The sequence below is a fragment of the Natator depressus genome, chromosome 9 (genome assembly GCF_965152275.1).
Source record: "Natator depressus isolate rNatDep1 chromosome 9, rNatDep2.hap1, whole genome shotgun sequence".
Classification (NCBI taxonomy): Eukaryota; Metazoa; Chordata; order Testudines; family Cheloniidae; genus Natator; species Natator depressus.
Window position 1 is genome coordinate 82,955,448 of NC_134242.1, and position 13,275 is coordinate 82,968,722.

General features: G+C 41.9%; 1 protein-coding gene across 7 annotated transcripts in view; it reads right to left on the reverse strand.

The window, feature by feature from the left end:
- The window catches only part of PAK3 (p21 (RAC1) activated kinase 3), a 196,947-nt gene that overhangs the window by 20,181 nt on the left and 163,491 nt on the right, over positions 1–13,275 (reverse strand). For all 7 annotated transcript variants that reach the window (XM_074962470.1, XM_074962471.1, XM_074962469.1 and 4 more), the window contains 2 exons: positions 11,874–12,036; positions 2,928–2,991 (listed from right to left, as the gene is read on the reverse strand). In XM_074962470.1, the coding sequence (XP_074818571.1) occupies positions 2,928–2,991; positions 11,874–12,036 (227 nt within the window). The remainder of the gene's footprint in view (positions 1–2,927; positions 2,992–11,873; positions 12,037–13,275) is intronic.

A 13,275-nucleotide genomic window follows, 5' to 3' on the forward strand; every position in this document is an offset into this window, starting at 1 on the left:
AATCAGCTCAATAAGCTGTGTCATCTTCATTACCATTAACTAAATACATAAACAGAGTGATGGCCACATCATCTCATTTATTATATCCCATCCTGTAAATAGGCACATCAACTCCTTGTCTCACTTGAAAAGCAAAGCCTGAGTATATACCATCCTCAGAACAGACTTCACTTCCCACGTGCTTCAGCTCTCTTTTGAGATTCAGTGCAAGGTAAAGGAGCATTTACAGTTCCCTTTGCCAGACTCGTGAAATATGTGGAATGAAGCTTTGCTATCACAGCGACCAAAATATATTTTTATCTTGGCTATAAGATTAAATGTATGTCCTGTCATCATAAAACCAAAGGGGTTGTTTTTGTACATCTTTTCTTTAAATGCAAACACTGCTTTGCATTTTAATGTAAGTCCTTAATCCGAGTCATTTTATATTTTTCACAGTTTAAAAAAAGATGGGAGTGTCTCAAAAAAGCTTCCTTCAGGGAAGCCTGCAATGATTCAGATGCTAACCCAAAATTCTGTGGTCACAAAATCAAATAGGAATTCTTTGTTGTGAAAGATATTATACACCCCACTTTTAAGTGACTAAGAAATCCAGCAAGAATAGCTTCTCTCACTGTTTTCCTACTTGCAGGTCTGAAGTTTAAAGTCATCATGATACACAGTAGTAGGTAGAGAGTTGATAGACATGCTGACGGTTAAGGCTGCCCAACATTTTCCATTAGAAGACCCTGTTTCCTGTTTTCAGGTGCTCGTAACTTTGCCAAACTTCAACCAGTTGGGCTGAAATTTTCCATGTGGGGTGTTGGTCTCAGGCTACCTTTTTTTTTAAAGCTTCAGCTGAAAATTTGGTTTTGAAAGTTCAGTCACTTCCAAGACTGTTGTTTTGCCTGTTAAAAACTTCCTACAACTGTTTCACTGAGAAGCTCTAGTAGGTCCATGTTCGGGAGTAGGGACTTGAAATTTGGTGGGAGAAAGCAGGTTACCCTAGTGTCAAGGGTGCCTTTAGCTGTTCTCCTGACACTGAATGAGGCAGGGGAAGTTGTGTCAAAGAAGTGTGAGATCATTTAATTAAAGCCTATCATAATGCAAATGCATGAGCAACCTTAATTGTGTCATTTCCTAACTTTTAAGAGCTTGACTTTACCACTTTAACATTGTGTAAGATGGGTTGTTGGGGTGTTTTGGGGAGGCATATATATATATATATATATATATATATATGAAGTTAACAATGGCTCAAAATGGTTCTGGTCTATTTCAAGTTGAATTTTGGGCAATAATTCCAGACAGTTCTTATTTTATCTAAACTTCTTTGCACATCCGCATTTTGAAACAAAATGTTTGCCATCAAAATAAGTTATTTTGGTAATAGCAGTATTTATGTGCCTTGCAGCTCCCTGACAACCACTGCACTCTTGCACTATCTATAGTTCTAGGGTAAAGTGACCTGCTTAAAGGAAGAATGTGTTTGCTACAGTCTTAACATTGTTCTCTAGTGTCTGGACAAAAAAAAGAAATGCAGACAGAAGTGAGTTTGTTTCTATAGATACATATACCTCCCTTGTGTCCACTGCTTGCTGTTTTCAGCAAAACTTTCTGCTTTGAGGCAAGGTGTGTGTGTCTGTCTCTCCCCTCCTCCCTCCCTCCCCAAATTCACATAATCCCAACTAAAGAAACAGCCTCTTCATTTCTTTGATAAAATTGCTGTCTAATACACTGGAGTACAGCATATTAAATTTAGATTTTCTGTAAAGTTTTGAGTAAAAGTGAGTAACACATAATGCTCCAATTCTAGAAGCCCAAAGTAAGAAGATTGTTAGAATAATGGCTACTAAAGCTTTACCTGCTTCTAAACTCCTGGAAAGATATTTGCTTCTACAATGATAATACATTGTTTAATGTACAACCCCAGCAAAAAAATCTTATGGTTTCCCATAAATGGTTATCAGAAATGCAAAGACTTTAATTTTTCTGTAAATAATATTTTGTGGCTGTGGTAAATAACTTGCAGTAACACATTATATTAGTGTTTGTTTATCCCATCAGAGGATTGCAATTATCTCATCTTTGTAATGCCCAGCTCTGGTGAGAATACGCCTCATGCTTAATCTACAAGTGATTAGATTTGTGATTGCACAGGTCAGAAAATTTCCACAAAAACAATACCAGAAAGAGGCACCATTATAAGTACAGGAAGACACAAGTGTATTGAATGAAGAACTCAAGAAGTTAAAGAAGAGCCTAATTTTTCACTACTTACATACATGTGGTTTGAGCCTGTTTACAAGATTTACATTCTAAAATGTATATTTATGGACATTAGAAAATACTCACATTGGGACTTAAGATGATCAAAAAGTTCCTACCTAAACCCATTCAGAGCACCCTGTAAGGTGGATTGTGGCTTTGTTATACTATGGGTCATATTACGTTTCATTTCTCGTTTAACTCTAACGAGCACATTTGACGTTGTAGAATCAGAATGAAGATGTAGTTTTATCTATTTTAAGTGATATAAGGTAAATGAAAGTAATGAAAGCTGACATTATTTGAAATCGTCTTCCCATAACTGCCCTTTCAAACCAGAGTCTTTTTATTATAAAACCTAAAAGAAAAAGCAATGTGAGCTTGAAAAGACATGGTCTCTTCTTGTTCTGCATGTACCAGTTCCAAGTCAACCAGAAGTTACGGAAAATTCCAAATCCAATAATATATACAATGCGCAAAGATACCTGCTAATCTCAGTACCCTTAATTCAGTGATAATTATTGCTGGTAACCTGAAGTTTTTAAGGTCAGGCTTGACAAAGCCCTGTCTGGGATGATTTAGTTGGGGATTGACCCTGCTTTGAGCAGGGGGTTGGACTAGATGACCTCCTGAGGTCCCTTCCAACCCTGATATTCTATGATTCTATGACCAGTACTTACCCTTGACCAATTTTTTCAAATCGTGTATATTTCTTCTTAGGGTCACCAACACTCACAATGCTTCCTGAAAGAAAAAAGAACAATGAAGCTCTCTTGAAAATGAGTATTATATCTTCAGTGACAATCTGTGGCAAGTCAAAAATCCACCATTATTGCCTGGCATCATTTGCATTATGTGCAGTTTAGATTCAATATGATACTACTAGAGCACACAGATTAGAAATAAGAGTAGCAGTTTAATAATTCAGGTGGCATCTACTGGTTTTTTTTAAATCCACTGATGAGCATGTTTGCCTCTGGAGCTGGAAAGAAAACTAAGAACACGAACTGTAGAGAAGAGCTCACATAAGACTCAGATATGAGTTAACGAATGAATAACTATGCAAATGAGTGTTTGTATACTTAAATGTTAATGAGCACTAGCGTAACAATGCTAATTTCCTCAGAACTAGCTAATCTGTTTATGATTCCGCAGGGGGGTTCAGACTTTCATATATGGAACCCAACTTTGTTTTTGGACTCAACTTTTATAAACAGTTGCCATGTAGAGACTAGGAAGAAAGTGATAAAGAGTTTCCTGGAGTGACTCTCCATTAGCCCTTCCTTGGTTTGCCTTTTTTAAAAAACAACAGTTAACATCAAATAATTAATTACAGGCTTTTGACAATCTTTATGATGTAGGCTTCATTGTGAAAGAGATCTAATTCACTTATATAAGAGCAACACTGCTTGTCTTCAGTCTGACTTTGATCAGTAACAATTATTTTATTCAATACTTTACAGTGAACACACATGCTAATCTTACTACATGAAACAGCATTTTAAATGGATTAGAAGAGCAGCACTATTCTTCAGACTGTAGCTTTTAACGTCTTTAAAAAGTTATCTACATTAATAAGGTGCTGGTAATTTTATAAATAAATTGATCTCAACAACAAGCTATGGTGGATGGAGTGCTGCCCTCTACTGAATAATTATTGCAACAACAGGCATTGATTGAAAGGCTTTGCATGTAATATTCAGAAAGTTGCAAATGAATTAAGGGTGGGATTTTCAAAAGAGTGGGATTTAGGCACACAAGTCCCATTGAAAACAAAAATGCTAATAATTTGTTAGTTTCTTGCTTGGCCAGCAGTGTAAATTGGCTGAATCAGGAGCAAATAGAGCAGTATTTGGGAAAGTGTGTGTAAGCAGAGTCTGAATGAGCTCTCTCCTGACATCTAGTGGTGAGCTGTGGAAAAGGACTTCAGGAGTTGATCTCATTTGCATGGGCACACCCACCCTGCCTAGGTACTCAGCACGATGGGATTGCTTGCCCAAATGATCACTTGTGGCTTGTGTTAGATCCCCCGTCTCCTTGTTATTGGGGCAAGAGTAATAAAGGGTTGTTATCCTTGTGTGAACTGGAGGGCACCAGAACTGTACCTGGCATACCCTGATTGAGAGACTCACCCTCAACTGAATGGCACTCGCTAGGCAGGGGACATGGGTTCCAAAACCCAATGAGTTAAGAGAGGGTGGGGACAGGTACTTTTACCTGTTGGTGTGGGCCCTGTTTAAGGATTCTGAACACCATTTGACTCCCTTTCTCTCCACAGTATAATAAAAGAGCTAATTTAGACTCAATTGAGGGTCATGTCACATGCTGCAGAGCTGAAATCACTGATACCTATATCTAAGTATTAGACCTACTTTGGGACAGTGTCTCTATTGCAAGAGACTGCCCAGTGTGCACCAGTAGTGAGGCTCCTCCACTAACAGCTGAAATCACTGAGAGCTGTGTTAAGTGGTGGGCCCTGAAGACATCTTGTCGAGTGGCCAGCCAGGCAGCTGGCAGAGAGGAGTGGCCAGGAGGGTTGCTGGTGGACGGGGCCAGGGCCAGAGCAGAGCCCTGCAGAGAGGTGCAGCAATCAGTGGCGGGGCAGCAAGCGAGTGCCCAAATCAGCGGAGCATGTAAGGTGCCTCCTTACCCCCCCTTCCACCCAGGGTGGGAGGTGAACTCTGCAGATGAACCTCTGAACTCTGGGGCTGCACTGGGCAAGGACAGCAACTGTGAGTGGGGTGCAGAGAAGGGACGGGCACATTAAAGGGACTTTGAGTTGCTGGACTTAAGAACTTGACAGGAAAAGGACACTGCCCAACCTACTTGAGGGTGGGTCTTTTGCTCATGGTTTATGAACAGTAGTTGTGGTGTTTTCCCAAATTAATGCTGAGTTTCTTCCCTCCTTTTATTAAAAGTTTTTGCTATACTCAGACTCTGTGCTTGCAAGAGGGGAAGTACTGCCTCTTAGAGGCACCCAGGGGGGTGGTATGTAATTGTCCCAGGTCACTGGGTGGGGGCTCAAGCCAGTTTGGTGAAAAGGAACTCCTAGATACTCAACCCAGCCCTTGTTGCTGCTGGCTCCACCTGGCAGAAGAGTTACGTGTGCTTAAATTGAGTAATGGAGCCACAATCTTATAAACCCAAATCATACAAAATTAATGTTACTTTTTCTAGTCCACTTTCCTAGATAAAACACAAAAATTGATGAAAAGTAAAATCTAAAGACTTAATAGCAGGGTAAATAGCTACTAAAGATTTAATGTATAGTGTACACTACTAAAATATTTTGAGAAGATTATTCCTCGACTGAGAAAAAATGTCTGGAATGCGATAATGATTTGTGTGCACATATCTGGAAATTTACACCCCCCTCTCTCTCTCGTGTTTACCTCTACTTCCAAATTATGAACATCTAGTTGAGCTGCTAGTAATTGTAAGTAAGTCTCTCTCTCTCCTGTCTATGGTATTACTATGGTGCTCAGTGCTCTGGCATCTAATGCTGATGGGCGTCTGATTGACTCCTCTCCGGCCAGTGCAGTGGGAAGCACAGATACTGTCTGGTGCACCCTTTAGTAAAAGAATCCTGCTGGTCAAGGCAAGATCCCTAATGGGGAGCTGTCGGGAATGGGGATGTGCTGTGGAACATGCTCTACTACTCCCCCAACCAGGAGCATCATGAACCGCAAGCCAGCATTTGCTACTAATCCCAGCATATGTTCTTGCTGGCTGGAGGTGCAGCAACCGGCTCCCACACGCCTCATCCTATAAGAGTGCAGCACAAGATATTCTAACTGTATTTTCAGACTCCACCTCAAACATTTATTGAACTCAGCATTTCAGGGACCTAGTGTGACGAAGTGGGACTGTTCTTAATGGTTCCTCTGAATAGTGTAGGGGTGCCTCAGTTTCCCCTATGCAGTTCTTAAGTATCTAGGTGGTGGGGTAAGGGTGTATGATCATTGCAGCGCCCTAGAGGGCAGGTGTGTGCAGGGGTCTGGACAAAGAGAATGGCCGACAGCCTGTTTCCTGGCAACTGATGGCCTGGGCCCTTCCCCCCTGCGAGGTGAGAACTAAAGGGTTGGAGAACAAAGGAATCAGGTGACCTCCGGGCCCGGGAAAGGGACAAAGCCCGGGGGAGGGGGGGCTGGAGGGAGTTTCAGTTTGGGGCTAGGTGGGACATGGAGTGAAGTACAGATGTGGTTGTCTGGCTCACTGCCCCCCAAAACGGACCCAGCTGAGGGGTCCTGTTCTCTGCACCTGCAAGCTCTGTGTTAGACCATGTTCCTGTTGTCTAATAAACCTCTGTTTTACTGGCTGGCTGAGAGTCACGTCTGACTGCAAAGTTGGGGTGCAGGACCCTCTGGCTTCCCCAGGAGCCCCACCTGAGTGGACTCGCTGTGGGAAGCACACGGAGGGGCAGAGGATGCTGAATGCTCCGAGGTCAGACCCAGGAAGGTGGAAGCTGTGTGAGCTGTGTGTCCTGAAGACAGGCTGCTCACAGAAAGGCGACTGCCCCAGAGTCCTGACTGGCTTCATGGGGAGCAGTTCCAGAGCATCGCCCAGGGACTCTGTGACACCTAGCTAGAAGTTAACTAGTTTACACTTAGGTGGAAAAGCAATAATCCCCACACACTGACAAATGAGTGATAAATGGAAGAGGAAATGGCCTCTCTTCAAGTGTGTCATGGGTTTGCTCAAAGCAAACTTCAAACAGAATGACAGCACTGAAATGCTATTGATTCCAGTCCACTTATGCTCTCTGAAGTTGGCAGAGTGATTATATACAGCCACTAACCAACCCCTTACCACAGATTAAGAGAAGTGCAGTAAATGCGTTTAAAATAAAAATAATAAAAATGCCATCCAGAAAGGAGAAATGAAATGATTAGATTTTAAAGTAATTAAATACTTCCCATGATAGAGCAGTGATTTCTGAGGAATACAGAAACAATTCTCTGTATTGTTCTTTCAGTTGGAGACACACAATCACAATACTTTACTGTCCCCTTTAACCAGAGACTTTTTTGTTTAGCAGGGAAAAAATATATTTCTAATGTTTGTTATTTTAAGAAATGGTAGTGTCCCACTGACAGTGGCTTGGTATTATCCGTAACTAGAATGAAGGGCATTTTAGGAACAAAAGGAACCCACTTACACAAAAATGCTTCATGGTGAGTTGAGATTCATTATAGCAGAGAGGAGCTGTCTAGCAAAAGAGCCACTTCTTCACCTTGGGAATAATGATATGCTCTCCTGATCCTCTGCAGTGGCGAGGGACACTGGCTGCTGGGGCAGGGTACACCTTCATTTTCATTTGGTAGATGATGCAGCAAGATGAGCCAAACTCTGTTTTACTCCACAGCAGGGACAGCTGCACGGAGACTTACTTCTCCTGCATGGAGCAGCAGCAAATGCTCTTTAGCCTGGTCCATGCCACATAAAATACCTGTTGCTGACAACAGATGCAGCTGAATTGATAATGAACACTGTTTAGCGCCAATCAGAGCCTAGAATAAACTGTGTTCAGCATCACTTCAGAAACTGTACTTAAAACCTGCAGTCTGCAAGGTAGTAACTGCTGTATTCCAAGGGGAGTTGCACAGTGGAACTCTATTAGAGCAGAGATGCTTCCTATAAGAGTGAGCTTCCTTATAGGAGTAGAAATCCACTGAAATGCATAATGCAAGACAGGAGTTTTACTGTATTCCATTTTGCTACAAACAGAATTTCACTACAAAATGACTGGTAACTTAAAGACAGTGATCAGTATGAGTCTCTAAAGAATTGTATCCAGAATCACTCTAACTTAGTGCTGTGTTGAATACTACTAAATCTGTGTCTGCATAATGTATTATCTTCAGCTAATTGACGGCAATAGTGTACCCATCAAGAGGACTTTCGGGGAGCTCACTCAGAGGTGTAACAAGACACTGGTTTCCTGCTACAAGAGATCAGAGAAGAAAGAGACTAACAAATATATTTAGGTCAGAATTTTCGGAAGTGGCCACTGATGTTGGGCATCTCAACTTTCAGGTACCTAATTTTGAAAATTACTTTAGTAAAATTAGTTAGTTTCTCCTCTCCTCTTCCTTTTACACCAGTGCAAATCAGAGTAATTCCACTGAAGTCAACATTATATTGTTGTAAGACCCCAATTCAGGATAGCACTCCCTAATATAGGTCAGCACTTAAGCATGTTGCTAACTTTAAACTTACAGTTAAGAATATGCATAACTGTTGTCCTGAACAGGGATGGACTTAAGCGCATGCTTAAGTACTGTCCCAAATCAAGGCCTAAAACAGGCATATATGAATGCTGAATCAGGACATTTATGTTTTACAATTATAATGAAACATATTAATGATTTCATTATAGACAGAATTTCATTTTATCCAATCTCAATACTAGAGCATTTACTCCCCAGTAAAACATGTGATGAAAGCGATCACATGATATTTCACACAGAAGAGAATTAAACTAATTCGAAGGCTAGGATTTGGAGGCGAGGATTTCTTTCTAAAATCTCCACGTCACATATTTGCTCGAGGCAGACCTTCAAAGACCTTGCTCATGTGGATATCAGATTCCTGAGATAGCAAAAGGAGAGCAGGTGGTTGTAATGCTTCAAAGAAATAAACGGAAATAAATCCAGGGCTCAGTTCTAAGCTGAGAAACACGGGCAATGATAACTGTACATCTTGAATAATCCATTGCTGCAGGTATACATGCCTCACAAAACCAGCAGTGTGCCTGGGGATCTCATGTTAGAAGCATGCCTCAAATACGTAGCCTCAGCTAAAGTAGCCATGATGAGTTGATATGCAAGGGGGTAACTACCTGCACTAGAAAATATCTACTAACTTACTTCATTGTCTCCTGAGTACTGCCTAGCTTCTTTGAGATCCAACTCTTAAAAGAGCTACCACAGAATCATAGAAATGTAGGACCTGAAGGGACCTCAATAGGTCATCTAGTCCAGTCCCCTGTACTCAAGGCAGGACTAAGTAATAACTAAACCACTCCTGACAATTGTTTGTTTGTCTAACCTGTTCTTAAAAGCCTCCAATGATGAAGATACCACAACCTTCCTGGGCAATTTGTTCCAGTGCTCAACTGTCAGGTTTCCCCAATGTCCAACCTAAACCTCCCTTGCTGCAATTTAAGCCCATTGCTTCTTGTCCTATCCTCAGAGGATAACAAGAACAATTCTTCACTCTCTGTCAATCTACCAGTCAATCTGCAAAAGGCACATCGCACTGAAAAATCTACAGTAGTGTTTGGGTTCACACTTGTAAGGGGTAAGCATTAGGATTCATGTCAGGTTGTAATGATTTTCGTTAGTCAATACTAGCAGTGATGAACAAGAGACACGCTGAGCACAGGTACAAGCAGTAACGTGCCTGGTCAGTGAAGAGCCACACTCTCTGCCATGAAGAGGCTGCTGCTATAAAAGCGTGGCATTACAGATGATCTCAAACTTTGTATTCATTTTAAGGATACAGTTTTCGCAGTTCAGAATGTTGTTGACTTCAGAATCGAATGTAAATTGTTAAAAAAAAAAAAAAAGAAGATCTAGAACTCTCCACTGAAATTATTTATCAACTAGTTAGAGCTGGGGACAGATTGAAAGGGCCTATTCTTGGAATCCGAGTATCCAGCTGCTAAGAAAGTAGCAATAATCAGTCATTTTGCTTAGAAGCCTGAGAAACCTCTTTTGCTCTAGACTTACCAGAGTTTGGTGTACATCCCTGGGCCATGACCAATATATTTTCTGGGGTAGCTCACAGGTAGACTCATTAGAGAACTATTTGGTTAGGAATTAATTGTGACAAAGTCTCATGTACATACTACAATAGATGCATTGATGGTTAGCTACTGAGAGATGCTTGCAGAGATGTAATGTAATCAGTTCCCAATGATTTTTAATCAGCATCTGATTACTCCAGATTACTGGCACCAGATTCTTTGTAGACACTTTTAATCAGTGAAGCTAAAAAGTAAAGCTAAACTGAGTATAGTATAAAGACAGATTTCTATTAAAAGGCAATTTTTTCAGGGTTTTACAACTTCCATTATTTTTTATCCATCTTGATTAGATAACATACACCTCACGGCATTTGAGCACCAAACCCAGCTCCAGCACCCTTTAAAATGCATCCTGTCCTGCAAGAATGGAGCATCTTTATAAAAAGGGACTCAGTCTTTTAAAAGGAACACAACTTTCAGGGCATGAGATTCCCGGAAGGCAGGAGGAATTTTAAAGGGGTTTGACTATGTATATGAATTACATGGTGACTGTAGTAATACCATATTTTGTTGAGATCCCAACAGAATTTACAAACTGAGCAGGAACAGGCTGAGATGATGCCTAGTTGGAAGAACTCCAAGGAATACTTAGATGCTACAGGAAGTAGTGGGTATTCCATCAGCAGCACTGTAATGTAGCCCCTGCAACCCAATGGCACCCAGCTACAAATCTGGGGTCAGGTCAAGTATGAAAATGACATTCTTTGGCTCGGGTCAGGACATTTTTAACATCGGTGTGCATGTGACTTCAATTTTCTGATGCCCTCGTCCAACTTCCTATTTGCCTCTCTCCTCCTCCCTGCTCCCCTCCCTCCCCTTTCCCAGTCTCCTCCCCACCATTCCCCTGCTCCTTCTCTCCTTCCACCCTTCTTTCTTCAGTCTCGCTCCTCTCCCCCTACCCCCTGTCTGAGCCTCTGGTCAGTGACCCATAGCTCTCCAAGCAAAACTAACACCCTACAAGTGCCTGGCATGAAAAAAAGTCAGCACTCTTGGGCTTGGGTTGAGTTCTGGTCAAGCTTTAATATTAGGCCTGAGCAGACCTCCAGTGTAGTGCCGCTCTGTATTAACAGCTGAAGCTCTCCACTCCAGAGGCTGCTGCATTTCAATGATTGGTGCCTTGTATAGGTAGTTTTAGTTATTGGACCAAATTCATCCTTGGTATATATAAATGCCAGAGAGCACAGAACTGTAAGGAAGATACAGTCATAAAGATCTCCCTTCTATACCACTAAATCTGCAATCTGAGTTTAATACAGATTTATATGAAAACACAACAGAAACAATGGCTTGTAAATATGAGTATTTACGTACTAAGGGCTAAGCTAAAGCTTAATGAACTTAGCCAGGCTGGGGCGGGAGGAGAGGAGGTGCACGGCCAAAGCAGCAGTAATTGGCGGCATTATGCCACTGCAGACCTGAAACAGACATAGTACCTTGAGGGGAGGGGATGCTCACCAGCTGCACTTGCTACTATTGTAGAAGAGGTGTAGTACGTGTTTTCTGCTCAGCCCAATGGACACCTGTTGGTGACTCAGTACACCAGGGGTTACTAGGCAACAGTGTTCAGTTTAGCCAGAAATGTTCTCCCTCTCTGCTGCACATTAGAAAGCACAGGCAGGCAAATCACAGTTGTCCACTGAGAAGGAAGGGATTCCCTCCATCTCTGTTTCCTGTCCATCGAGCACAACTGCAGTGTATACAAGAAAGCCCAAGTGTCCCAGTGACACTAAAATAAGGACATTCCTTCTGCATGCATACAGGAGGGACACATCGAGACAACCTTTTATCAAACAAGAGGTAAGGGCAGGACACTTACTCAATTTCTCTAGGATCTCTTCATCTGTCATCTTGGATTTTTTTCGTTGCCGGTCCGTGTTTCTGTACAAAGTGTTTGTGTTTGAGTTCTCAGGCTGAGGGGTCAAAGCCTCTTTAACTAGTGCTGGTGCAGCAACAGGTTCAATTACAGACCGAGTGTAGATCTGCAACAGAAAATTATTAGGTGGTCAGAAAGGTGGGTCTGGAGATAGATCCCCATGAGATTTTATCTCACACATAAATAGGGACTCTGCCAACTTAAGTGTCACACTGGAAAAAAAACAAAAACAAATCATGTTCCTTTACTTACTATCACCAATGGCAACTTACATTAAGATGTTTGTTTCCTTTGTGCATTTCTCAAAACATGGACAATGAAAACTAATGAAGTCAGTTTTATCCTTATTTATAGTCAGTTTCATTTTTAGGTTCTTGGTTCTGCAATTTTATGTTTCAAACCCTGGAGGGGAACATTTACTTGCTTATAGTCTGATTAAGCTCTGAAGGGTGACTGTAAAAATGACATTGTGAGGCTCTGTGTCTCATTGATTCAAATTCTGCATTTACACGTACTGCCTGGGAACAGAGAATCAAGCTGGGCTCTTTCTGACCTGGGCTGAAACTCCAGGCAAGAAGTGCTGGGAGAGCAAGAAGACAGACACCTGGGGAAAAGAGGCTGTGCCCAGTTTGGTACTGGGGTGAAAGAATGAAACTTCAAAGAGAGAACAGACGCTCAGGGAGGAGAGGCTAGGCCCAGATGAAACTGTAGGTGAAGACTTTGGGTCTGAATTCTATTTTGAAATACTTTGTGCAGGGTTTAAAAAGTTGGATCCCCAGCAGGGGAAATGTGGACATTTTAAGGGGAAACTGAGGCAGGCCTCTGCAGAGCCATGCTTGGCTAGTACGGGGCACTACAGGGGAGGCGCATCTCTTGACAATCTGTAATAAAAAGATTTTTGGAACTCAGTTAAAAATGCTGCTGAAGATGCATGAGCAGAAGCGTATCCAGCTCATCCTCCAGAGCAGTGGTGGGCAACCTGTGGCCTGTCAGGGTAATCCGCTGGTGGGTCACATGTGGCCCGCGGGCCTCAGGCTGCCCACCACTGCTCCAGAGCCTGTGATGGCTCTGTAGGACAAACAGGAGTAATAGTAACAAAAACTTGTTTTAGGGCAATTAAGTCAGAAGATAGGAGTCTGAATATACTGGGAGTAGCAGTCATGGTGCAAACCTCACCAAAGCCAATGTCTGCTCAGCTGAATCACAATGATCAGGTTAGATTCAGCAGAGCTGGATATGGCTGATTTGTATTTTCATCCTCCATCGCAGTGCATTTAGACATGACAGATCCCAACGTTATAATAAAAGGCCTTATTATTTTCATGATGGGGACCACATCTTAATA